We start from the raw sequence: 26,149 nt of genomic DNA, 5'->3' as shown, positions 1-26,149 counted from the left end.
AGATCGGTCGTAAATCCTAGGTTGATCGCGTTTAACTTGGGGTAAAAGCTCAAATTACTTCGTGGAAAACTGTCTGTACCCAAAATGCTTGCCCATTTCTGGTGGTGGTCGGGCTTTAAATATACTACTGTAACTGAAAAGTATTCTAAATTTCTGTGTATTTCCTAGCTATGATCCAGAGATAGACTAGCGACTTGTTTCTCAATCGGCCGAGTGTTTGATTTGTCACTTTCTGAAGGAATTTCAGTGGGGACGTTCGGCAAGTTTGCTAATTCGTTTTGCAATTCTTCGATTTTGCCAGCCTCGTGTTCCGCCTCCTCCTTTTCTTTGGCCAAACGCGCTGCCTCTCGGGTTTCGGTCTCTAATGCCTCCAGTTCGTCCTGTATTTCTGACTCGTCGATAGTTTCTCCTGTGGGTTCTGCTAAGATCGCCGCCACCTCATCTACCTCCAACATCTGCTCTCGGATTTGCTCCATCACTTGGTCCACCCTATCACTGCCTCCAATACGGGTATTGAGACTGCGAAGAGCATTGGCAGATGATTTCATGACGGCAACAAGCTGGACTTGATCCGATGCCTGCTCAAGCTTCGCAGCTATGTCCTCAAGTTGATTCAGTGTGGCATATCGCTTTGCAAGTGAGGATTCAGCCAGCTTCCGGGATTTCAGTGAAGCCTGCGCAACAACGCGGTTGTTTTTCCCTAGTGCGGTCTTTATTTCGCGGGTGAGAGAGTCGATTCGCATGTTGAGGGCAAGAGTCTGATGTCGAAGATTCGCAGTCAATTCTTTTATTGACGCTACCGCAACGTCCTCTGGGCCTATGCCCGACTCATCTGAAGAACTCCGAATACGTATTATGCCGTCACTATAGTCGATGAAGCCCTTATCCCTAGACGAAAAGGTGAGGAGTACCTCCAAGTCGTCCTCTGAGAGACACTGACCAGCCACCAGTGTTGACGCAAATAAAGATTGGAATTGTAATCTAGTAAATATTCGATCGAAGTGGGAAGTCCTCCCAGAAACCTGCTGCTTAAATTCTTGGAAAACTGTCTCAACATTGTTCATAATAACATACTGCCCGATAGGAACGCTATCGTCGTTACTGATCTTGTCCTTGATACCGAACTGTCTGAAGGTCCACTCTGCAGCGTTCCAAGATAATGATATCAGATTTCGGGTAAAGGTCGCAGCCTGGGGTTGTAAGAATTCTTCGACAGAAATGAATTTTTGATGAGCTATGGCCTGTCGTATCGCAGTCCCTAGGGCGAGGGGTTGGCCAAACCGGTTGCTTTCCAAGTCGTGAGGGAGATTTTCATCGACATTTAGAACTAATAGACTTGAATTTGGCCCACGACCTGAAAGCAGACCCCTCAATAACAAGCATGATAACGCCCCTTGCCAAGCAACGATATTTGCACGATACCCATCTGGATTAAGAGTTCTCTGTGGCCGAAAGTCGCTGTAGAGTGCTGGTAATCGTGCTCTGCGAGCAAACAAATAGGACGAATTAGCATTATTCTAATCCCGAAGGGTTTGTGAGGTTTCCAGATGGTACAGAATCATACTTTCGGAAGTTTTGGTCGTGCTCAGCAAGAACCCCGGCCAGGTCACCCATGACGCCTCCTTAGCACGAATAACTGGGTGAGCAAAGATAAGGTGACCAGAGGCCTCTCCTCCTGGCGTTGCAGCAGATAAAAACTAGGAGATTTGAGCCCGAGAGGATAACATCCCGGCGTCTTGAGCTAGGTGGGAAACAAGGCGGGCGCTCTTTGACTGCCTGCTTTTGATGCCGCCGCCTTGAGAGCTTCCAAACAAAATGATGCTTGGGGGAGGTGGAGCGGTCCAAAGCCCCACCTTTTGGTTCATTAGATGCTGGTTGGTTGGCCTCGTGGGGTCTGGCATCTCAGACTGTGTCCCACAGGACAAGTGGGTACAACATGTAAAATAGTACTCCGTACTGTGACGTTGCTACGCCCATTGTCGTGTGACAAACTGTTTGTTTTCTTTCTTTATCAGCTTCAATCGTCGGCTTCGGGCTTCAGGATGCTATTAATTTCTTCTTATGTATTACTTCTCCAATCAATACCTATTCTTCTATACAATCTTTCTTTCTGCCCACGTGGTTCTCATGTACAGAGGCAACCAGAGATGGGACTCTTGTAAAATAGTGAAGAAAAGATTTGGCTAGTCAAAAGCTCTAAGAAGCTATTTGGTAAGAGCTCATGGGACGTGACCAGCTCTGCCTGAAATGCTCCTTGGCGATTTCTTAGCACTCAAGTACCCAAGTCTAAGCAAGGTCACTTGCTGTCCTCTCGTAAGTTATTATTACATGTCATCAAGGTACTAAACGTAACTCCTTTTTTTGTATGAGCCACGAACAAAGCATTTGTCGGCCTTTGCTCAGTCGGAAGGACTTATATTTATATACCTCCCTGGTTGGATGGGTATTCCAACAGTCTCGTGATGGTCATGTATCGACCTAGTCGGCCGTGATCTCTCCTCGAAGTGGAGCTGTTTCCAACATGCCAGTTCTCGAAATCGTGCTTGCCCTTTTGGAAGGCAAATTCGTGAATGTTTGACTTTCAACATCGATGACTGGAGTGCCCTCTCTTCCCGGATCCGACCTAGCAGCATCAGACAAATTAAGTTTCTCTAGAACCTCAAGTCTTAGAGAGTGCATGTATTCTTCTGCGGTTCGAAACTGTGCTATGCCTTTGCTGTGGGGTAGGAATCCATAGATGTTGTGACACTCACTCAGACATCTTTGGGCTGGGAGATACTTGCCCTGTTGATTCCAGGATTGTGCAGCCAGTATACTCCATATGGCGGCTTTCCGATATCGACTGCCCCAGCCCCAGCTACCAACGCCGAGTTTAGATAAGTAGCAAATACAGAGACGCTCTTTAAGTAAAGCATCACCGACTGGCCCTAAAATCCTGGCTTCAAGCAACCGAAGACCCCATCTGCTGGCATCATCGACATACGCACCCCCCTTTGCCCTCAACAACTCCAAGCCAAGGAGCAGACACCGAATGGCACCAAATGGAGCACTGCATCTGGTGTTATATGAGTAAAATGCCGACTCGAGCATTTGATCAACGGAGTCTGCGCGTGTCTTCGAGGCCGAGATTTGCGTTGTCATCAATAAGCTGAGTGCCGCCATTTCGTTCGCAGCTGCATGATATTTCCAAGCCTTTGCCTCACCAAAATCCGAACGCAATAATTCATATGTTGAATGAGCCAACTTCCAGTCCCGCAGCATGAAAGCGAAATCAGCAAGCTTTCGAATGATAGCCTCGGCCGAATCAGCGCGGTAATACCCCAAATGATCAAAGTTATCTCTTGAGTGGCTCCCACTTGAGGAAGATCTGGAGGTGCTTCCAAATCCTGTCCATTTCCGAGATAAATTCATGAAACGACCTGTGATGCCTCTTCGGCGTGATGCAACCTGGTCATTCCATACTGAGATACGCCGCTCCATTGTGGGAATAACTGATTGTGTAACCATTTCTCGAACAAATGTTCGTATTGCCGTTGCGTCAGATTCAAAGATATACTGCGTGGGGTCTTCAAAATCCTCCCCATCCTCACTCCTGTGAATCCTAGCCAGCTCCTCGGCAGCGGGCATCCAATCACTGCATGGCAGTGGCATGCTGTCGTCGTCTGTTTCCGCGCTTTTACTGCATCGCAATCGGAGAAGGTGACAATGCAGACCTAGGTGGCGCTTCATCTGCTCAAAGAAGCCCATTGACCGGGTGATGTCATCATTTTCTTCATCGTGAACAAGGACATAATATCTAAGATAGTCGTTGTCCGCCCAAAGAGGCAGCTTTCTGTTACCCTCATTACTCTCAGAGTACAGTTTCCTCAATTCTTCAATAGGTGCGCCATTTCGAGAGCTAATAGCTATGACACAAGCCACAGGATGCGCGAAAGTTTCGTGTGGTGTAATCGGCGTGCCGGACAATAAGCGCCTCAAATATAGGGAATAGTATGGTGATGCAGAATCACGATCTAGACCTTGCCGTAAAGTGTCCAGTGCTGGTGAGGGCGGCCTAGGAATCGAACCTTCAGCAAAGGATAAATGCCGATCAACGACGCTCTCGATCTGAGCAAGGGCAACCTTGTCTCTCTCCGTGTTTTCTGGGGCACTTTTTTGATTGGTATTGACCAATGTCCGCTGAGAGTTTGAGACAGTTGAACCTAGATTCTGAATATTCTCACCCAATTTTGTGAATCGGATAGCAAAGTCCTCAAATACACGGCTCATTCCATGACTATCCCGTACTGTGACGTTGCCTTGAATGTTCTCGCCAAAAGGCCGTAACAACTCCCAGAGACCATTGCGAAAGCCTTTCTCCTTGATCAGAATTTCTGTATCATCAGAGGCGTACACCGATACGTTTGGGACGAAAGCTTGAATAATTTCATGCACTGGTTCTCCTGGCTTGTCGAAGACTGAGTCCGATATGCCGCGCCCGGGATAAGCATCGAATACTGGTTCTGAAATTGTAACCGAAGAGCCTTGTATAGCCGGTGACATTGGCCTAGAGCTGGGAGGGGATAATGTTGAAGCATATAAGGAAGCTGCAGAAGGATTGGACATCCTGAAAGGTAAACTAGAGTCTGAGGGAGACGGGGGGAGTCTTTCAACAGCGGATGTTGAGATCTTGGCTCTTGTTGGCTTCATAGAGGCCGTCGCAGCAGCAAGTGGAAGTGCATGAACCGTATCGTTCGGATATGCATTTTGTTCAGGCGATGGCATTAAGGCGACGTCTCGGCGTGCTAACAGCGTCGGCCGGAAATTCGTCCTGATCAACTCTTGTGGGTACTGAGGAGTGGTCGCGAGATCGAATGCGTAGTTTTGAGGAATTTAAATAGGGTTCTGCATGTTATAATGCATTTGATGCGCAAAATGGAAATTGCATGACCTCACCTGGAGCTTCCTGCTGTTGTAGAGGCGTTTTACAAATATGACAACACATGATCATCACCCCAAGGATGTGGCCGACGTAATCGGGAAGTACATATGTTCATGCTTTAGGCATTACATAAGCACGTTGCAGGGCACTTGGTGCCATGTGCCGGATACTTACTTACCTACCCAGGCGGGTAGGTAGGTGCAGGTAGGGGGTACTTCGTAACGTCAACACCAAGAATATGAATTGCCACTGACAGCACCCACGTTCTGAAGTCGCGTTGATTATTATCCTCAAAATCGGGCCGAGTGTGGTTAGGTCGATTGCAACCCACACAAATTGGGCACAGGTTTTTGGGCCGAATTATATCTTCTCTTCTGCAAACAAACTCGAATACTTGAGAAAAGAGTTTTACTCAAGCATAATAATGCCCTCGGATTTGTCAAATTACCTTGCCTCTCGATACCTTGTGGCAGACCCTAAGCCTCACTCCAAGAAGCGCAAACGAAAACAGTCTACAGCAAACGGACTTGTTATTACGGATGACGATGACAAATCCTGGATACATCCGGACTCAGCGGCCGATAGACATGGAGAAGAGCTGCCATTAATAGTTCCCGGGTCTACATCTGAATTTCGCAAAACCACTAAAAGCAATTGGAAGAGCTTGGGAGCGACAAAGGTCGACACAGATGCAGCGGCCGCTGACGCAATTCTTGCGTCAACTGCTGCAGAAAACGAATCGAGACGAAGCACCAATGACGAAATGCCGACTGTTGAGAGAAATGATGGGTTAGTTATGATGAGCGACGGCACCCATGCTGGTCTCCAGACCGCTGCGGCAGTTTCCGCCCAGCTCCAACGGAGGCAAAAGGAAGAGCGCAGGGAGTTTGAGTGCCACAGAAGATCTGCAAAGGAAGAAGAAACCGTTTATCGCGACGCGACAGGGCGAAGAATCGACATATCCATGAAACGGGCTGAAGCCAGAAAGGCAGCCGCTGAGGCTGAAGATAAAGCTCAGCTAGCAAAGCAAGCTCTTAAAGGGGCTGTACAGATGAATGACGCGCAAAAAAAAAGAGAGCAACTGGAAGATGCTAAGCTTCTTCCGTTTTCTCGGAGCGCGGACGATGAAGGTATGAACAGTGAACTGAAGCAACAGGAGAGGTGGAATGACCCGATGCTTCAATTCCTAAGGGATAGGAAGAACAAAGGCAGGCCTCAAAAGTCCGCTCCAAGACGCCGGCCAATGTATGCTGGAGCAGTCCCGCCGAATCGATATGGCATTAAACCCGGATATCGCTGGGATGGGGTCGATCGAGGCACAGGTCTCGAGGCAGAGAGGTTCAACGCCATAAACCGGCGGGACAGAATCAAGGGTCTAGATTATTCGTGGCAAATGGATGAATAATTTATATATATACTACAAAATACCCCCGTCAATCTTTTATCTCAACGCCAATAAGTTGTCGTTTAGGCCCTGCCGGGCACCAGAATCATCACAGCAAAAGAGTCTATCTTCGACGTCTAAGCCGCCTATCCGACCCGTAGTCGCAGAGCCGTTTTACCAATTTTATCCAGTCTCCTCTGGGCATTTGGCCTGGACGGTCGCCAACCCTGCCATGGAACTGTTTTATCAGATCAGTAATCGCAATACCATCGGCCGGTATCTTATCTAATATCTCCCACGACTCAATTCCAGAAGTCTGTATAGTCGGTGACATATCTAAAATGGGTGAGATTAGTGGGCACTAAAGAATTGCAAGGAAGACTGCCTGAGCAGACAACAATTTAGATTCATCCGGGAAAACGTACCGCCCGTTGCTGGATTTGGGCTGCTGGCCCTTGATGCGACCGGCGTCCCCCTCCCACTGCCACCAACCATGTTCACTCCTTTCCTGGGAGCAACAGCACTGTCGGACATTTCTGCAGTGGTTGCTTCTGCATCGCTACCAGAGCCATGTCCAGCTTTGCTTCGCCGGGCCACGTTTGGCTGCGATGCAGGAGTGCCGGCTCGGCTTCCGTTGCCTATCATAGAAGATTTCTTCATCTTCTTGCGCGATGACTCGTTTCCACTCGACTCAGATAATGCTGGAGATCCAGCTCGCTTCAAGGACTTGGTCTTTTTGGCCAACTCCCCAGGTTTCTGTTTCCCTTGTGGTGTCATAGATCCCTTAGAGCCCGTCCCCTTGGTCTTGTCCTTCCCATCACCTTGTGTTTCTTTATCTGCATCCTTCTTGTCATCATCCTTATTTTCTTCTTCTCCTTCTTCCTGTTCGTCGTCACCGCTTGATCCTTCGTCAGACTACAGCTCGATGTTAGTTCGGTTTGACGGCATACTGGCAATAGAGACACAAGCATACCGAACTACTCCAGGGGTTTTCCTCGGAGTCGTCGCTTTCATAGATATCCTCTCGATCTCGCTTAATCAGAGCCTTCTTGGTGCTCTTGCCATATTTTTGTCGCTCAAGTTCTTCTCGCAATTGTTCCTGGAGTTCTTTGTCGACTCCCTGCTCGTCGCCCTCGCCGAACAGGTTTGCTCCTAGCTGCTCTCGACGTATCCTGTCTTTTGATTCCTTGGTGTCATCGTCCTCCATACGCTCAAAATACGGGGTCTCATCATCATCTTGAAATTCATCTCCGGATACATCCAGTTCGTCATGGTCAAGTTTCTCTGATCGTGAGGCAGCTTTAAAGGTGTCACTCTCGGTCTTAATCATCTGGCCACGACCATAAAGGAGTTTTCTCGTTGCCTCAAGATCACTCTGCCCCGCCTTCTTCTCCTCGTCCTTCATTATCCATCTACCAACATCGACCTTTCTGTTCATAAAAGCTTCCGCCTGATCAATGGTAAAGGGCTGGAATGGTGGTTTCGCACCAAATCTATACCACTTTTCCAAAGGCACCATGCGAAAGACAGATTTATCAATCATGAAAGCAACATTTGCTTCAGACAGGGCAGCAACATAGCTTCCTACCCACACGTTCTTTCCATCTGCATCTTCGAGATGCCAAGGCAAAGCTTCTTCATACCGAAGATCTGATTCCTTCTTGGCTGCCTCGGATTTCGGAGCCCTGTTAAACATGGTTTTTTCCTCCTTCTGTTTCTTGGGTCGTTTAGGGTTGTTGTCTTTGGCGACCGGTGCAATCTTTGCAAGGTCAATTGCCCGTTGGGCCTCTCGTTCGGCTTTAGCCTGTGCCAGCCTCTCCGCCTCCTGCTCTCCGACTTGAGGTGGCTCCGGTTCCTCTACCTTGGTGGCTCTTCCGGGAGGAGGCTGTCGAGCGTCTCGTCTGTGCAACGTAACTGGGCGAGCAAATTCGTCCTGATCTGTAGGGTCGATGGGAGGGTCGGAAACACGAGCCTGAGAGAATTTCATGAGGTGGTAGCGAAGACCTTCCAACAAGGACTTTTTGGTCGTCATTATAGGGATATCACTATATTGATGCTGAGGAGGGGGTTCGGACCAGCCACCATACTGTTTCCTCTGATCATCGTTATTCGGCTTGGAACCGTTAAGGCTCGTCTGTTGCAGAGTCCCTGAATTTGCCTTCACGGAAGGTTTTGATGGAATTTTTCTGGAGGGTGCAACAAGAGGGTTGGCTGGTCTCGGTCGCTTTCTCATGGGGCGCAGAGGGTTCGGCTTTTGTTTGCGATGAGCTCCATTCTGATCCATAGAAGGTTGTCCTGCCATTATGAATAGTATACGTGGACAAAGAATCGATGTATTGCAGCATTGACTTCAACAGACACTGCTACCGCGTGTAAGCTCCTCGTGACCGATGTCACGAGTGTTCCGATGGTAGACTAGGCCACTAAGATAGCGAAGGAAATTATTACCAGAGAAATGTCGTGTTCTAAATATATGCTCGTTTGTGGCCAGGTTTGTGTTGTCGAGTCGCGGTCGGCAAATGGCGATATCCTACGGGGATCAAGGCTGCCGAGTAGCGTTTGCTTCCGAAATTATACAAGCCACCCGTTTGTCCTGGAGCACTCTGCCAGGAGCTGTGATTTGGCGACGGATATTAACAAATAATGACTGTGATAGGCTGTCTGATTGATCGAGAAGTCTGTCGTCGAGGCGCTGATGAGGTGGCGCTGGCTGCGACACAACTTAGTTGAGATTCACGGTGAGGCGGTTGTAGCCGTGCCTGTGCAATTTCCAGGCAGGGTTAAGAATGTTTTTGGGCACAGCCTGGGGTGGAATTGCGAAGTGAGGACAACAATGAGGGTAAATTTGAAATCGGTGTCTCGATAGGTCCCACTTGCGCCGTCGAAAGCATCGGAAGAAACACGGAGCCTACCAGGCGCGACTTGGGCTGCTGCCTCAGGAATAGCCAATAGTTAGATCTGGTGACGGTGGGTCCAGATGACCCATGGGAAGTTAGTACTACTATATGAACCTACAGGGCTTAGTGCCTAGTAGATACCTACCTAGGTAGATACTTATACCTAGGTACATGCACCTACGCGCGCGGCCCCTGGTGCCAGTGATGGTCTCCTAGTTTATTAGTTATTGTAAGATAACTTATTAAAGTTCTTATTCAATATATCAGGCTTTTATTAAATAATAATAATTTAAGGCTTTTCTTATAATAGTTATGCTGTTGCTAGAACCAGGGCCCACGCGCGTAGTAGAGGTACTATATGTGCAAAGACATTTAGGCAAGCTGGAAATCACATTATAACTGCTTCAGAAGCGCCCCAGTTTCCTAAATATACAGATAATAGGAATATATGAAACCCGAAGTGGCCCGTTGGGTCAACAAGCACATGTGTACCTATTTTGGAGCCCGACGACACGGCTGGGCAGCTACGACTGAGTCTGGTGCAAATCAGTTTGCTCGTCGCTCCCCTAGCAGCGGCCTGGTGTGGATCAGGCCAGGCGTACCGAAGCCCGCCTTGCGCCGCTAGTCTCTAACTAGAATAGAGCTTGCCTGGCTGAACTTGCCGCCTACTTCACTTGCTGCATCTTGGTATTCAATTGATTTTCTCTCCCTGCTCTTGTCAACATCCCACATTGAATTGATCATAACTGTACATACATCAAGGAATGACCACTTGGTAACTGTTTTCCAACCTACGGCCCCCCACTCGTCTTGCCAAGAGAAATAAATACCTTTCCGAACCGACTGCAACACTCAGCGTCGGGCGAGATCTGTTTGAGTCCTGACCTGAAATTGCCTAAATGTACCGCAGCAAGGTTATCAGTTTTGGCAACGAATAGGCGATGATTGACTTCCCATCTCAAATCTATCTCTGATTTACACTTCGAATAAGTTGCGTTCTTCAACACAATCTTATTACTGGTGCTTCTCTTGCGCATTTCCAACCAGACGTCCAGCTGACCCGTCATCACTCGGCAATTCTTGAACTGCGGCCGCCCTTACATGGGATTCTTCTCCTGTAAGATGGTCCGAGCGAACATTATTTTCATTTCTCTCGCGATTGCAGTCGCTTACACGTCAGCAGTATAGGTTCCCGAGCCGAAGTGGCGCCACTTAATTGCATAGAGACTCAGCTAAACGCCATTATATGAATAACTACAGCCATCGCCATGCAAGCTAATCGAGATGAACGACCACCAGGACTTGAGGATCGTCTTCGTGGGCTAATACTTGTCAATCAGGTGTCTCCAAGTACTAGCTCGGATCCCAAACCTCAGGCGTTGAGCCTCACATCCGGAAAGACATCCTGCATACCTTCCCACTCCCACTCTCGCCCTCCGTCTGAACAATTTGCGAATCTTTCGACGAATTTAGGCACACAAAATAATGCACAGTCTCCCAGACCAGGAAAAAGGCGTCCAAACCAGGCTCAAAGACGCCAAATGAGTTCGGAGCTCTCTGTTGCTTTGGTTTCGCAATGGCAGTCTTTGAATCAAACCCCCGCGATGCCTGACGCAAGCTATAGCAGCCGCGTCTTCCGTCCTCTCGGTATAGATCGAGACACATATAACTCTTATGCAAATAACGACATAAGGCAGCAAGGTATTCGCCCAGAGCCGAGACCAAGAATTGCAGAAGCAAACAATTGCACTATTTCGCAGTTTTCAGGATCGCCAGACTTCTGCGGGCCTCAAATTGAGCGTTCTCAGACGTCTAGCTGGCGTCAACAATCATTTCCCCCTCAGAGTCCCAATTACGTACAAACCCATCACCATGCCAGTCATCGACAGTATTTCGATCAGGAAGATGTCGCTGCCCAAACTGCTTTACTTGATAGACTTTGCCACGAAGTCGTTCGCAGTTCTGAAATAGAAAGAGATGAAATTGCTCAAAAAGAGACCTTCAGACAAAGGGTTGAAAGAATTTGTCAGACAACCATTTCTGATTTTGAACAGAACACCATGGGCTCGCATTACTTTCCAAGTTCGTCTGTTGAGCTCAAATGCTTTGGAAGTTTGTCATCCGGATTCGCTACAAAAGCCTCAGATATGGACCTGGGACTATTTTCTCCTTTTTCCAGCATGCAACCGGACGTGGCAGGGTCGATGATACCACGGATGCTGGAGAAAGCATTCCTGGACGCGGGACTTGGCGCCAGGCTACTCAGTCGGACAAGAGTCCCAATTATCAAGCTGTGTGAAAACCCACCCGAAGAGCTACGCCACGCGTTGCTTTTGGAACGACTGAAATGGGAACACGGTACAGGGGATGCAGATGCTTCAGAAGACCCAGAGGAATATGAGCCAGACTCAAAAGCTAACGAGAATGCCGGCAACCTGACGACGGGCAGCCACGGGACTGAGTCTGCGCCACCGGTAGAGTTTGGATCTCCGGCGAGGGATAATGGTGGAGGAGACGAGCGCTTCCAGTTGAAACAAAATGCTCAAAGCTCACTTCGAATGCATTATGCCTTGGCTAAGAGGGTATTGAGAAGAGCTGGGGGTCGTGATGTTACAGCATCCAATTATCATGAATTCTCTGATATGGAATGGGTGACTCTCAAAAAGGTCTGTCAGGCGTTTGTGCATGGATTATGCAACCCGGAGCTTCGATGCCGATTGGAATCGTGTCCCTCATTGTCGTTCGGGACATCTTGGTCAGCGACAGGCTATCGATCTCTTGCGGGGATTTGTGACCAGGCAGAAGGCGAGCAGATATGTTTGGTGTGGGAAAATTGGTCTTCGAAAACGCTCATCTGTGATTCAGATGCGCAGTCTATGGAGGCCATGAGTACTTGGAGGGATATCCAGCAGAGAACAGATTTTGGAGCTAACCCCCTTGCTTATAACCGAGATCTGCATTTTGCATTCGAGAGGATGAAGCGGCTACCACTAGTCCAGCTGTGTCGACTAAAGCAAGATGTACATGAATCCCCAGCACCGTATCACTCCCGAGCACGAGTCATCGCAGATAGCCTTGTCAAGATGGATATGAACACGTCAGATTTAGCGCTGAAAGAGGTTGCGCTGCGGTACATTGCAGGAATCAATGACGACAAAATTCGTGGGGAAATGATGAGTCTCTCAAATCAATCCCAGCAACCGATGGATCTTGAGGAGCTGGGACAGAAACACAAGTGCTTAGATCTTGCCTACAAACTCGAAATGGCGACTGATAACAATTTTTATGACGAAAGGCTTACTGGAGTTATCAAAGACTACATCAAAATATTGCGAACACCACTGGTCAAGGTTACTGGGGATCAGCAAATTGCTAGATTCATTATTCCAGTAACACAGGTTACGTTGCCATTGCTTTCCTCTATACGGCTCCTCCGGGATCCCCATAAGTTGGCAGACAAACAATCACGGAACAAATACCGAGATGCCCTGGAATTTCCATCTGGTGGAGTCGGAGTTCAATGTGATATCAATTTCTCGGCACACCTCGCTCTCCAAAACACTTTGCTGCTCCGTTGCTACTCCCTTACAGACTCCCGAGTTCGACCCATGGTCTTGTTCGTCAAAAGGTGGGCTAAAGTTCGCGGGATAAACTCTGGATACCGTGGCACATTGGGAAGCTATGGCTATGTGTTAATGGTGTTGCACTATCTTGTCAACATTGCAAAGCCATTTGTGTGCCCCAATCTCCAGCAGCTCACCCCTCCCATGGCCACACTTTCTTCCCCTTCCAGCAGCCCGAATGTGCCAACGTGTCAGGGATATAACGTCGAGTTCTGGCGTAATGAGAACGAAATCATGCATCTTGCAAGCGGTCACCAGCTCAACCAAAACACCGAAAGTATTGGCCAGCTGCTTCGGGGTTTCTTCGAATACTATGCTCAAAATGGGCCATTGAGTCGCGGGTTTGGCAAGGGATTCTGTTGGAGAAGGGACGTAATTAGCATTCGTACCTTTGGTGGCCTCGTGACGAAGCAAGAAAAGGGCTGGACCGGGGCTAAAACAGTGTATGAATGCCAAATCCCTACCGGTGATGCGATGAAATACTGCGGGGAAGAGCTTTTGTCACCAAAGACTGCGTGCTCAGACTCAGCTGGACCGAAGACAACCCATCCTTCAGTGACGAACAGAAAGCACGGACAAGTGAGAGAAGTCAGGCACAGGTATTTACTTGCCATTGAGGATCCTTTCGAATTAGATCATAATGTCGCTCGAACTGTGACACACAGTGGCATTGTATCAATTCGCGACGAATTTCGGCGAGCCTGGCGGCTTATTAAGACAGCTGGGTGCGAAGGCTGGAGCGAAAACTTGCTAGAAGATGCCACCGAAGCTACGGACGATCACCAATCCTTCATGAGACTCTTGGAAGATATTCATGGTCCTCAAGACCAATGGATGCAAGCCCAGTTTTGAGCCATTGCCTGCCTAGAGCTACCTTATCTCAAAGTAATGTTATTCCGCTACAGTATTAATATACCCCGAAATTATACAAGGTATAGAATGCTTGGATAAGACATTGCGCCTTGCAATTGCAAAGCTTTTTTCGTTTCATTTCATTCACTTTGGATGCAGCGCCTTTCTGTTTTCGGCGACACCCAGTATTGGGAATGGGGATCCTCTTAGAGGCTACAGAACGTGAGCAGATGGTGGCCCTCAATTGTTCTACGCTAAGCGACTTCAGAAAGCCTCGTTGGCTCTTTAACATAAACATATTCGCTTGACATCAGGGGTAGCTTTAAGGGATGATAAAATACTAGTAGTCTATGAGTGCGTAAACACCAACCGCGCGTCTTCATATAATCTCTCTCTGATGAATTGCTTTCAAGTTTTGCAGCAATCTTTTGTTCTTTTATGACCATCCGTACTGACCTAGCTTTCTTCTAACCTTCCAAGCTCAAAACGCTAAAGGGATTATTCTCATCGTTGTTCGTGTTTGTGCCGCTCTTAGCAGACAAAGCGGACTCGGAGTCATCAGTCAGAGTTGATTCGATCTCCTCACCCTCGTTGTCAAGAGATTCATTCCCGCAGAACTTTTTAGTCAAAAATGCATCGAGGGCATACAGTGATCTGCTTTTCTGAAGTTCTCGTGCGATTCTAAGGAGATCAGTTGTACAAGGGTAGAGTTCCACGGGTATCAATTCGGACAGCATTGTGTATAGTCCTGTAACCTCTGGAAGGGCTTCATCTATTTCGGGACTGAATACCGAGCGTAACATTTGCTGAAGGACGCGAAGTGAGTACAGCGTCCCCTGCATCTGTGCTGCAATGTGGACAATACCCCATGCCACACTGGTATCCCCCGATTTTGCGGTCAGGCCGACAAAGTATTTGTCAATAGTCTCCGTGAGCGTTTCTTCCCCTTTCCGAATGGATTCCAACTTGTCCAGAGCCATTGCCAAAAAAACCCAAAATTTAATACCATCACGCTGGATATCAGCCCCGCAACACTCTGCGCATGATAAAATATCGTCCAAATACTCTCGCATGAGATTGGTAGGCAAAAGCCTTACTTGACGACCAGCATGCGAGATGCTCTCGACCCGCCTAAATTCCCGAACTTGAAGGCATCCGTCATTTCGAGGAAGAATATGGCTTCCAATAGAATATGCAAGTTGACGTATTGGGGTGCTTTTGTCCCAGGCGCTTCTCAGACCTGGACATTCCGTCAACGGAGGCAGAAACATCCTGATCGAGGAGTTCATAGACATGCCGGAGCGTCTTGAGTAAAATTCCAGGACAAGCTCAGACACTCTGGGATCCAAATCGTTCAGATTAGGTACTTCCAATCCAACTTTCTGCAAGCAAACAACTTCCTCAGATGTAGTATAGTTTTCTACAAATTCAATATAATCAGCAGATAGTGGTGCTGGTTTCGAGCAAATATCGATTAATCGTGAAAGAGTTGCCTGAGGGACCATTTTGCGTTCATATGCCAGTTGTATTGCTTTTTCGGGGTACGCCAAGCCAACCTTGTCAAATATCTGCCTGGGTGCAAAGCTTAGAAACTTGAAGCAGTGTCCGGATTCGGCGTGTAAGTCTCGGAAGAAAGCGACTTGTCCTTCCCCAAGATTGTGTACAAGCAAATCAGAGTCAGACGTGATCAAGACACCACCGTACTTTGAGACATTAGCTGCGCAAAAGTGGTCGGCTTCACCTGGCACAACCTCCGTTATCTTCCGGTATTGAGTAGATTCTCTGAGACAATTCAACACGGCCGGCACCAGAAAGCAAGGATCTGTCAGAGGGCATACATCCGCCCCTCCTGATCTGTAGATATCAACATCTGCTTCAATATCATCCGCTGCAAGGCATGATACTGGACATCCCTGGAGGTGTGAGACGTAGAGGCGATTCAGTCGCGTAGTAGCCCTCATCATCCTGCCCATGCGAACTTGTAGCTTTGCTCGAGGTAGAAAGCCATCAAAATATAATTTTCTTCTGCTCAAGTATGTCAGACAGCCGCTGCAGTATATACCGGTTCCAGTTGGGGGGGAATATGCATCTCGGGTACTCACTTACATGAGCACGTTGTGCCGGCAAAGCGACTCAAGCCAAGATATAGTGACGCGATTGAGAAGAGCATATGATGGCTGTCTGATACCACCTGCTCTACAAATATGAAGACTGTGGTATGCAAGCGCAGGACCATCTATGACCACAGCCTCATCTTCAAGAGCGGCCCAAGTGGCTAGTGGCCGTAGAGTAGTATATAAGTGCGAGATACCCATTATGAAGATGGTAGTGAGTGAACTAATGCTTTGTATCAAACGTATATCGCTCAAGCGGCTTACGGACAGGTACCCAGATGATTAACTAGGCCCTTGCCTGGATGCAGGTATTCATGGGATCTATACGCAGGGGGTCTGGAAATCCTAAGAACAGGTATTCGCTTGGTTTGTGAGACGTCAGATGATGTGTCTGGCTGCACAAGTGCTGTTTGTCCGCAGTTGGTCGACAGCCTACCTGGGTACCTAGGTAGGTATCTAAGTAGACGTTGTTAGTATTTCTAGATACAAATTCGGAGTACTCCATTGGAATGCCAAATACACAAGATTCCTCATAAACACTACCTCGTGCGTGGTAGTTTGCTAGCTACGTGATACTCAATAGCGTATAGCAAGCGCGTTGAATACCTAGTAGACTTGCGGGAAATTGACATATGCGGGTCGATCTGTACCAATTTGAACTTTCGCAGCGTAAGGAACATGAATGTTTACTCCTTGCCTCGAGGGCACGCACCGACCAAGCATAGACGGACACATTCATTCAGTCGTACTTGAGAATAATCTTCATTCTCCTAAGATCGTACTTTGGAATATGATATATCCATTGACCCTCTGCGCTGGAAGGCTTTAACCTGAACTAGGCATTACACGTAGTGGATTGGACGAGACGCAGCGACTAGACCGGTTCGACTTTGGCCAGCCATTGGTTACCTACGAAAATTTGGCGGGCCGTCCGAGGTGCACTGTCCTGCGCACTGTACGCTCTAGGTGCATCCCAAGAGCCCTGTGCGCGACTCCGCCACTTGGTCTCCATGTCAGCTTGCACTGTATTCCACAGTGGTTTGCCCTGGGGACGACAAAAAAAAAAAACCTGGGATCGTGAACCTCATCTCCTACCTGCCTTCATCTCCGCAGTGGTTAGGTACTTTCGAGCAATGCGCAACACACTTATTTTCGCTGGTAATTCGTGTCCAGTCCTCACTGGTCAAATATGCGAGAACCTTGGCATGACTCCCGCTGATGCGGAACTAACACAATTCTCCAATGTGAGATTCCCATAGCTCTTGCTTTTCCCGTCCACTATACGACTTCCCTATAGACGTGCCGGTGCCGGCTAACACGTTCAAGGGGGAGACAAGTGTCAGAATCTTGACAAGCGTGCGAGAGAAGGACGTATTCGTGGTCCAGTCAGGAAGCCCGAAAATTAATGATTCCATCATGGAATTGCTCATCATGATCTCAGCTTGTAAAGGCGGATCCGCGAACAAAATCACAGGTTGGTCAAGCCCCGAGACTAACTGGCACTCAGACTAATACGTATTAGCTGTTCTACCATACTTTCCATATAGCCGGCAATCGAAAAAGAAAGCCCATCGTGGCGCCATCACCGCCCGGATGCTCGCCAACTTGCTTGGCGTGGCTGGAGTTAAGCATGTGATTACCGTGGATTTACATGCTTCACAAATGCAAGGGTTTTTCAAGTGTCCAGTGGACAATCTTCATGCCGAACCTATAATTGCGAAATGGATTCGACGCAATGTTGACAATTGGCGAGAAGCAGTCGTGGTGTCGAAGAATGCCGGAGGAACCAAGCGAGTGACTTCACTCGCTGATGCCTTGAAGCTCAATTTCGGAATGGTAACGACCGACCGAAGAAGAGGCACCAATATGACAGCAAGCATGATCATGAATCATCTTGATGGGCTTGATAGACAGTCTGCACTTGAAACCTCAGCGGGGAGTGACCTGTCCCCTCCTAATGAAGACGGCGTGGCAGGCGACGCACGATATAAATCCACACAAAAGCCTCGGGCGCCTCTGGCTGATTCTACTGGCTCTCCCACCCGTCGTGGTGATTCGAAGATGACACCACCAGAGGGGCAGAAGAAGGCATCTAGTGATGGCTGCTCCCTAGCCTCTCGCAGTACGCCTGATTTACCCCTGAACCAGGAGCAGGTTTTTGACGACCGCCGGGCCCAAGAGGTCATACATGGCCGTTTAATCAGAGGTCATGTTGTAGAAGATGACTTCAATTCTCCTGCCGTATCGACTGCCGGGAATAGTTTACAAGAGGAAGATCCCATGACAATGTCCCACGCTTCCTCCTTTTTCGTCCCAGAAGGACAGATTCTAGGCGGTGGTGGCGACCCAGCTGCAAGTTCCGACGAGGAGGACAACGCGTTTCAAGACACCAAAGCCGAACACATGATTACCTTGGTGGGCAATGTGAGGAACCGCACCGTGTTTATCGTAGACGATATGATAGACAAACCGGGCTCTTGGATTGCCGCAGCTGAGACGGTAGTGAAGAAAGGAGGTGCTAAAAAGGTCTTCTGTATCGCCACACATGGTGTTTTTGGCGCAGACTGTCTTGAGCAACTCCAAGGATGCGAGTGCATCGATACGATACTTGTCACAAACAGCTTCCCTATTAATCAGGATCGGGCGAGGAATATCAACAAGCTCGTCGTCCTGGACTTGTCATTCCTCTTGTCGGAAGCTATTCGGCGTAATCATTACGGCGAGTCGATTTCACCACTCTTCCAGCACACCGGGGACTGAGGGCTCCTCAAATTCACTTGTACTAGTGTACTCTCGCTGGCGTTCGCGACTTCGTTGCCGCGATTTCGAATATGTTGCTCTACTTTCTCAGCGCGGCGTTCCCAATATGGCTTGTTTGTTTTAGTTACCGGTTTTACAGGCGACTATTCATGATGTTATGATCATACATTCATGACGTCCCCCAATAAGGAGGGCATGAAACTATTTTCCAGATGTGTTTGACTCCTCCGCCCTCACCTGAGCTTAAGGTTCTTTTGATCAAAGGCCCACCGTGACATGCCCTAATGACAAGCAACTCGTCATTTTGACACAACCAGCGGTGCCATCACTTGTGATGGCAAGGATCTAATTCAACCTAGAATGGATTCTTAACGGAACGCTGGTAGATTGGACTTCATTGATTGTAGAAGGCCCCGAGCTCGGATCATTTTTGATTATCGCCTTAACGGCCGTGAGCTTGGAGCAAGAGAAACTTTCGAACATGTAAATTAAAATGCTCTATAAATCGAATGATTGCAGTCGAGTCCTGTTACCCAATCCAAATGACGAGTGAACAAGCAAGCAGCTATCAACAATAAATGATATTGCCCAAGTTAGACGCAAGCATACTCAAATTTTGTCAAGTTCTGGAGATCCTAGCTATAGAACGCTCAATGTCCATCTATATTTGTGTTCTATTACTCTGATTCATAACCTGCTTTAGCCGATATCCTAGGTTCTTTCATTTTTCCTATGGAAGATGAGAGCCGATGCCTGGATAGAAGAAAAGGAAGTCAATGTCAGTATTTATCGCTTAAGCCAATTGTGATGGCGGCTTACTTGATGATTAGGGAACACAAGAGTGTCAGCGACAACGAGGTTTTCGCGGCGTGTGGCTGTGAAAACAACCACCTCTGCAATGTCATCTGGTGTAAGAGGCTCGCAGCCACTGTCATGGCAAAGTTAAGTGTGAGAGACTCTTTCGTCATAGACAAGAAGGTGTAACTCACGCATATACTGCATCGGCTTTCGCCTTGTCGCCATCAAACCTGACAAGTGAAAACTCCTGCCAAAGACTTCTGATGAGTGATCGAACGTTCCAAGCATTTCCACAATACGTGAGGACTTACCGTCTCGACCTGGCCGGGATCTATCTCAATAACTCTGATGCGAGTCGCGATAAGCTCCTTTCGTAAGCTCTCGGTGAAGCTACGAACTGCAGCCTTGGTCGCGCAGTAAATGGAGCCTCCAGGATACGGTTCACGTCCTGCAATGGACCCTACGTTGATGATATCGCCCTGTCCACCATTGGCACGCTGTTGAAATATCGGTAGTATGGCTTGAGTCATATTGATCAACCCTGTGACATTGGTTGCAAACATGATATTTACATCCTGTTCATTAATGTCAGGGGCACGTGCGACACCTTTCACAAGGCCGCTACACAGATATCCGCAAATTTCATTAGCCATTCGTCCAATAGAAAACCAATATATATGGGGGTTTACGTCTGTATGCCTTATTTGTGATAATAATGGTGCATGAAAATACGTTTCATGGGACCACGGATTGACGAAGGGGTGACCAAGGCCATAGGTCACTTACGCATTGTTGACGAGAATATTGATATCCCGCCATCCCTCAGGCAGATTTGCGACGAAGCCACGGACATCTTCAGGATTGCTAACATCAAGCTTCACAGGGAGTACTTTGACGCCCTGGCCAACCTCTTGCGTGATTTGAGAGGCCAGTTCGTTCAGTGAGTCAATGCGACGAGCCGTAAGGATGATGCGCAAATTGTCTCGGCTAGTGCGAGCGAATTCCAAAGCGGTAGATCGCCCAATGCCTGATGAGGCGCCTGTAATGAGTATTGTCTTACCAGCCAGACGCTTAGCAGCAGCGGAAGCCATGGTTCGAACCGAGAGTATGCGGTAGTTATTCGGATGCTGGCTTAGACAAACGTTCGAGGGCACATGTGTTGATAAGCGGACAAACCCTGTGGGTAGTGGATTGGGTCTGCAAACGATGGAAAGCAAAGGACTCATTTATGTCAAACGTGTGGCACTGGAGGGGGACGGATGAATTTGCAGAGAAGTTGGTTTTAAGGCGTGCTCTTGTCTGGCGGGTCGCGACGGCCGCTAACGTATGGGGGGAAGCGAGGTGAGATAGCCGAGGGTGTTTTGATACCACTCTGGCTGGTTGTCTACGAGATACCTACCTACTTACCTACTTAGGTAGTAGGTAGCTATATTGACCAGATATAGGTTCTAATAGCTGAGGCACGAGAATATTTAATATTTTAACACTCGCAGTTGTTTGGCGGCGCTGACACAAAAAAATGTAGCAAAGTTCGCTATCGCGCCCCGTGTTCAATCTTCTGTTCCTACAAACATGTTACCAATAAAAAGGTACCTAGTCTACCTAGGTCGGTATCTACTAGGCAGATATCTACTTGGTTTCAATGTTATTCAACACCAGGAGTAAGTGCCTACCTAGGAGGTAGGTAATATTGCGTGTTAGTAGGTACCTAGGTAGGTACCCAAATACTTGCTTGCGCTAATTACTTAAGTACTTCAGTACTTAGTAGTAGTGAGGCTTTGTTTCGGCCCACTGCCCGCATTCACTTAGGTAATTTCTCAATGTACCAGACGGAGAACCAACTAGTATACTTGTACTTAAGTAAGTAGTTACCTAAAGTACGGAGTACCTGAGTACTTAAGGCACTTGATGCACAGTGTCGGCGCCCCACAGTGTGTGCTTGTCCAGATTACTGTGGCTGTCGGGTTTTGTGACCAAGTCTGGTGCTCTTCAACTACCTAGGCCGAACTGTGCACGCGTCAAACCTACTTCTGCATTGTGATACCATCGTGACAGCATGTCTCAAGAGGGAAGCGTGATTAGAGGGCTTCAACACGGTCCGACTGAAAAGGAAAGAAAGTATGACCGCCAGCTTCGGCTCTGGGCTGCCTCTGGTCAAGCTGCCCTGGAGTCTGCAAACGTCCTCCTTGTCAACAGTGGCCCTGGAACGGTTGGTATTGAGGCACTCAAAAATTTGGTTCTACCTGGTTTGTACATCCCGTAGCTCCAGGAAGCCGATTAGTTCATTAACGGATAGTCAACCTCTAGGCATTGGAAAATTTACTATAGCCGACGACGCCATTATTCAAGAAGCAGACCTCGGTGTCAATTTTTTTCTCGATGAAGCTTGCTTAGGCAAGTCTCGAGCTCTTTGTTGCGCCGAATATCTTGTTGAGCTCAATCCCGAAGTTTCAGGCAATTGCTTCCCAGAAGAAGACGTTCGTAGCCTCTAGCCTTCACGTCTCCTTTTTTTTAGAACACCATGCTTCGATGTTTCGGTACTGACTATCTGCGACCAGGATCCTTTTGACCTTGAGAAGCTGACAGCTTCGTCGGAACCATTCACCATCATTCTCTATACTTCATCTCTCCAGAAGGACTTGGTTTGCTTCCTCGAGTCGTATGCTGAGAGGCGAAAGATCCCAATCTTGAGTGTTCATAGTGTTGGTTACTATTCATACTTCACACTTAAGCTACCGGCGCATCTCCCTGTCGTAGATACTCACCCAGATGAAGATGCAACGGCGGACTTGAGATTGCTAGATCCATGGCCAGAGCTGTCTACATTTGTGAGCCAGCTAACCAAGGACATTGATGACCAAACCGATCATGATCACGGCCACTTGCCCCTGGTTGCTACTCTTCTTCATTGCCTCGAGGAATGGAAAGATGCACACCAAGGCAATCCACCATTGGCATATTCCGATAAGTTGGCATTCCGAAATTTGGTGGCCAACGGCGCCAGGCGTAATAATCCTGAGGGAGGAGAAGAAAATTTTGAAGAGGCTGTTGCGGCGGTGATGAAACACGTTACACCATTTTCTCTACCATCTTCCTTGAAACAAATTTTTGATTATGGCAATTCAACAGAGGTAAGTCTATCGTACCTGTGTTGCTTCCCCTCAATCTGAAATATCGTCCTAGATTTCGTCAAGTGACAGCTTCTGGATCATTGCAAAAGCCGTTGAACAATTCTACGAAAAGCACCACCAACTTCCACTGTCTGGAGGCATACCCGATATGAAGGCTGAATCTGCAGTATACATCAAACTTCAGTCTCTATATAAGGCGAAAGCACGGCAAGATGCTAGCGAAGTAATGAGTACTGTTCGTACCCTAGAGGGTGGTATAGGTGTTGCGCAGGCTGAGGTAGAGTTGTTTTGCAAGAATGCGAAATTCATCAAGCTAGTCCAAAGCTCGGTGCATGCACCAACTCTCACCAAGATCGTCGGTATGTACAAGCAGATGACGGCAGGACGGACTATTGGTGTACTTGTTTGTGCTGACAACTCATTTGATTCACAGAAAATGAGCTCTTGAACGATGAGCTTTCCGCAGTAGCTGGTCCTGAAACGCCCCTTTCGTTAATTTCCATATATCTTGCGCTTCGTGCTTCCACTCTCATCTCCACGGACAGTGCCGAAGAGATTGTGGATTTTGTCGCGAGCTCAATCCCGAGCCTTTCGGGAAACAACAGGCTTTTGCAGGTAGCCCAAGAAGTAATACGGTCGAACCGGGGGGAAGTTCATAATACGGCTGCAATTACTGGAGGCATGGTTTCCCAGGAGATGATCAAACTCATCACAAACCAATATGTTCCCATTGATAATACCTGCATTTTTGATGGCATAGAAAGTCGCTGCCAAGTGTTGCGTTTAAACCTCAGCGAGCATCATTTTCAGGAATAAAAGTCAGCTTCACTGAGCCATTTCAAAGCACGCTTGTACCAGTCCACTTCCCAATCGCATACACGTGCCTAAAACACAGTAGGATCTATTGATGGTGAGGTCAATTGACCACGCAGTGAATTTGGTAGCCCTAAGTCTCTGCACTGCAACCACGTACCTTCTCAGGTACCTACTACCTCTAAGTAAGGTACCTATTTGCCTACCTACATAGGTAGGTAAGTAAGGTCCTACTAAGTAGGTACTTAAGTATGCAGGTAACTTTAGTAGTTGGCAGGTCAATCGGTTGGTCCTACGAGTCCTAGTGTGCCTTGCACCTGCTGTGTTTATACACCCTGAGAGCGAATGGGCCACATGAATACCCACGAAACCGCGACTTCCTTACCCGCTGTCCATGACCAGTCTCAAATTTGGTTGCTGATCTCCCCATTTGAAAATTCTTTTATACCGCTTTTATGCTCTTGCAATTGTCATAGCTCAACAGTCATCATTCCGAGCTTGCCCTCGGACGAGGCATGATGGACTACAACCTGCTGTGCAACAATCTCAAATGTAGAAGGGAGCTCCGTGATAGAGCTCTTGTTACCACGTGCAGGTATGTTTCTATCAATAATTGCAGACTCGCAAAAATTTGTTAATGTGATAGCAGTCCAATAGGCTAATTCCCGTGGAAGTCATGCGTTTTGCCTAGATTGTGTTCAACACCTCCGCTTAGTCTGTGACATAGCCGCCAAGCAGACATTTGTCTGTCCCGCCTGTCACTCAACGCTGTTCCGCGATCGAGACACTTTGATAGCAAACCTTCTTCCTAGTGAAGACTACAAGGCTATTGTCCTTAGCGGGCTTAGTCCTGGTATCGTGTTGGAGTGCGCCGAAAGAGCCCTCAACTTTTGGGCCTATCAAAAGACGCAAGAGATCTGCTACCAACAGCACGTTTATGGGATTTTGACTGAGAAGCATTCGAAGCTGAAATCTCAACTCCATCAGACTGTTACGGAGGCAAATGCAGAGATTGCGCGACTACAGACAATAATTGATAGTAGGTTTAGGATATGACATGTGAGCCTCTCTAACCAGATCAGGCACAACCAAAGAACACGAGCGATTGTGCCGCAGAAACGAAGAGCTAGTTGTTGCTCATAGAGACAAGAGCCGGCGTCTTTTGCAAGTCCAGGAGTTATATCACAAAGCCAGAGCAGGTTCTGGAAATGGCACCCCGCCGAGGACGGTAGGAAACGCGGTTAATCCGACACCACAGTTTCAATGGCAGACACATGATCGCAATTGGTCTGACCCAAGGCCAGAGAAGGACTCTTATAATTGGCCGTTGGCCGGGGAAAGAATAAACCCAGAAGTAGTTGTGACTAAGACGAGGAGACACCTTAACTGTTCGAGCGAGGAACGACCAGTGCATCACATGGCATTGACGCGACAGAGTACATTGTCTCGTCGAGGCTGAATATATCAAAACTAGCCTCGGGATGTAGTTCAACATGCCCGGGACCCTATTTTGCGGGAAGATGTTGGGGCAGGCTTGTCATTTTCACATTTTACAGGCATTTCGCTACCGTGGAGATAGATCGCATTGTACGTAGTGGCAGTTCCCACTTGAGCATAGGTAGATCGTGTATTACGTGAGATCACATGCCATTCTCGAGTAGGTAATGAAGTTCTCAGCGGCATTGTTGTATATACTTCATTTGTGCTTTATACGTTAAAGGCGACTAAACGATTCCACATAGCAGAGGAATCAGAAGTGAACTGCGGGCTTTTGAGAGACCCTCTTCCTTTCTGCTATACAATAGTGCTCAAGTAAGTTAGGTACCAAGGGCGGTGGCCTCTCACAGAGAGACCCAGGTGTGTGTTTTCAAGAAGATTTATTGCTGTGGCACAAGTTTCCACAAATTTTACATGCATAGTTATACAATAATATTTCGTAATTGTCATTCACTACGAATACGGATGCAATCAAGTGGCATCCGTCACTCCAATCGACAACAGGCTGTAATCATGTCATATGGGTTGAAGCTGTTGGAATGGGTGAGTAGTCACGCGGAGACAACGATATGGACACTCTGATAGTGAGACTGTCACACGGGATCACAGCCTAGTACTAGTAGTAGCTGTATCAGGTATCAGGCCACGTAACGCACACCGGACGGAATTAGATAATACGCACAGCGTTATGTGGAGCCGACAGCCCCTTTTACCAGGGGCGCACTCAATCCTCTCCTTTGTAGGTTAGTACTCAAGACTTTGTATCAATACAGAGATTGTATCGTGCAACGCTAATTTGCCTTGCTTACCAACCTGAAGATTGGGGGACAAGAAGCCGCATTGGTGTACGGAGTAATGGCTGATTGATGGGGGTTGCCTTCCACTTGCACTTGACACCTTGTTTTGCTCGGGCTTCAATTTTCAAGGTTACCAAGGGCTTGCTTACTACCTAATCTTATATGGCACAAAAGGTCAACTAGCATACAATTAGTTAGTCCAGACCTACGGCATCGATCTTGAGCCTCCATTTTTTTATATCTCTTTGGTACCAGATGGGGAGATTATTTCCATTTACGTAGGTGTTTTGGACGAAATCGTGACATTGACACATTTTACCTTGGATCTACGGAGTACTTCCCCTCGACTGTAGTGGATCACTAGAGCATAAATGGCTTCCAGGGTCAAGCTCCACATGTGCGAAATTGTGTATTAACTGTATTTGCACGGTGTGGCCACGTACTCCTAAGGGATCAATTCTCTGCCGCGATGACGACAGGCTTCAAGTCAGCGTCTTATTTTCCTCATACATTATCCTGTAGTCACCATGTTGCATTCTTTTTTGCCCACATGCCTCTCGCT

General features: G+C 47.8%; 9 protein-coding genes across 9 annotated transcripts; 4 read left to right on the top strand and 5 right to left on the bottom strand.

The window, feature by feature from the left end:
* Positions 1 to 164: 164 nt before the first annotated feature.
* Positions 165 to 1,614, bottom strand: G6M90_00g073180 (uncharacterized protein; the record flags this gene model as incomplete). The annotated part of the gene is made up of 2 exons (XM_014690258.1): positions 165 to 1,482; positions 1,565 to 1,614. The coding sequence occupies 2 exons, from the start codon at positions 1,612 to 1,614 to the stop codon at positions 165 to 167; spliced, it is 1,368 nt and encodes a 455-aa protein (XP_014545744.1).
* Positions 1,615 to 2,478: 864 nt separating this feature from the next.
* Positions 2,479 to 4,605, bottom strand: trs85-2 (Transport protein particle subunit trs85-2; the record flags this gene model as incomplete). The annotated part of the gene is made up of 1 exon (XM_014690259.1): positions 2,479 to 4,605. One exon carries the CDS (start codon positions 4,603 to 4,605, stop codon positions 2,479 to 2,481), a length of 2,127 nt encoding a protein of 708 aa, XP_014545745.1.
* Positions 4,606 to 5,345: 740 nt separating this feature from the next.
* On the top strand, positions 5,346 to 6,326 carry CWC26 (Pre-mRNA-splicing factor CWC26; the record flags this gene model as incomplete). The annotated part of the gene is made up of 1 exon (XM_014690260.1): positions 5,346 to 6,326. One exon carries the CDS (start codon positions 5,346 to 5,348, stop codon positions 6,324 to 6,326), a length of 981 nt encoding a protein of 326 aa, XP_014545746.1.
* A 103-nt stretch (positions 6,327 to 6,429) lies between these two features.
* On the bottom strand, positions 6,430 to 8,607 carry tfg1 (Transcription initiation factor IIF subunit alpha; the record flags this gene model as incomplete). The annotated part of the gene is made up of 3 exons (XM_066130978.1): positions 6,430 to 6,641; positions 6,731 to 7,220; positions 7,279 to 8,607. The coding sequence occupies 3 exons, from the start codon at positions 8,605 to 8,607 to the stop codon at positions 6,430 to 6,432; spliced, it is 2,031 nt and encodes a 676-aa protein (XP_065986973.1).
* A 2,199-nt stretch (positions 8,608 to 10,806) lies between these two features.
* On the top strand, positions 10,807 to 13,677 carry cid1 (Terminal uridylyltransferase cid1; the record flags this gene model as incomplete). Its single annotated transcript, XM_014690262.2, has 1 exon — positions 10,807 to 13,677. The coding sequence occupies one exon, from the start codon at positions 10,807 to 10,809 to the stop codon at positions 13,675 to 13,677; it is 2,871 nt and encodes a 956-aa protein (XP_014545748.2).
* Positions 13,678 to 14,144: 467 nt separating this feature from the next.
* G6M90_00g073130 (uncharacterized protein) lies at positions 14,145 to 15,992 on the bottom strand (the record flags this gene model as incomplete). The annotated part of the gene is made up of 2 exons (XM_014690263.2): positions 14,145 to 15,702; positions 15,784 to 15,992. The coding sequence occupies 2 exons, from the start codon at positions 15,990 to 15,992 to the stop codon at positions 14,145 to 14,147; spliced, it is 1,767 nt and encodes a 588-aa protein (XP_014545749.2).
* A 932-nt stretch (positions 15,993 to 16,924) lies between these two features.
* Positions 16,925 to 18,551, top strand: PRS1 (Ribose-phosphate pyrophosphokinase 1; the record flags this gene model as incomplete). The annotated part of the gene is made up of 3 exons (XM_014690264.2): positions 16,925 to 17,035; positions 17,118 to 17,265; positions 17,314 to 18,551. 3 exons carry the CDS (start codon positions 16,925 to 16,927, stop codon positions 18,549 to 18,551), a joined length of 1,497 nt encoding a protein of 498 aa, XP_014545750.2.
* A 711-nt stretch (positions 18,552 to 19,262) lies between these two features.
* On the bottom strand, positions 19,263 to 20,440 carry YM71 (NADP-dependent 3-hydroxy acid dehydrogenase; the record flags this gene model as incomplete). Its single annotated transcript, XM_014690265.1, has 5 exons — positions 19,263 to 19,304; positions 19,371 to 19,479; positions 19,541 to 19,596; positions 19,661 to 19,970; positions 20,136 to 20,440. The coding sequence occupies 5 exons, from the start codon at positions 20,438 to 20,440 to the stop codon at positions 19,263 to 19,265; spliced, it is 822 nt and encodes a 273-aa protein (XP_014545751.1).
* A 965-nt stretch (positions 20,441 to 21,405) lies between these two features.
* On the top strand, positions 21,406 to 23,296 carry nae1 (NEDD8-activating enzyme E1 regulatory subunit; the record flags this gene model as incomplete). The annotated part of the gene is made up of 5 exons (XM_014690266.1): positions 21,406 to 21,595; positions 21,657 to 21,826; positions 21,908 to 22,480; positions 22,533 to 22,839; positions 22,914 to 23,296. The coding sequence occupies 5 exons, from the start codon at positions 21,406 to 21,408 to the stop codon at positions 23,294 to 23,296; spliced, it is 1,623 nt and encodes a 540-aa protein (XP_014545752.1).
* Positions 23,297 to 26,149: the final 2,853 nt, after the last annotated feature.

This window comes from Metarhizium brunneum, chromosome 4 (genome assembly GCF_013426205.1).
Source record: "Metarhizium brunneum chromosome 4, complete sequence".
In the NCBI taxonomy this organism is placed as follows: domain Eukaryota; kingdom Fungi; phylum Ascomycota; class Sordariomycetes; order Hypocreales; family Clavicipitaceae; genus Metarhizium; species Metarhizium brunneum.
This window is presented reverse-complemented; position numbering and strand designations above follow the sequence as displayed.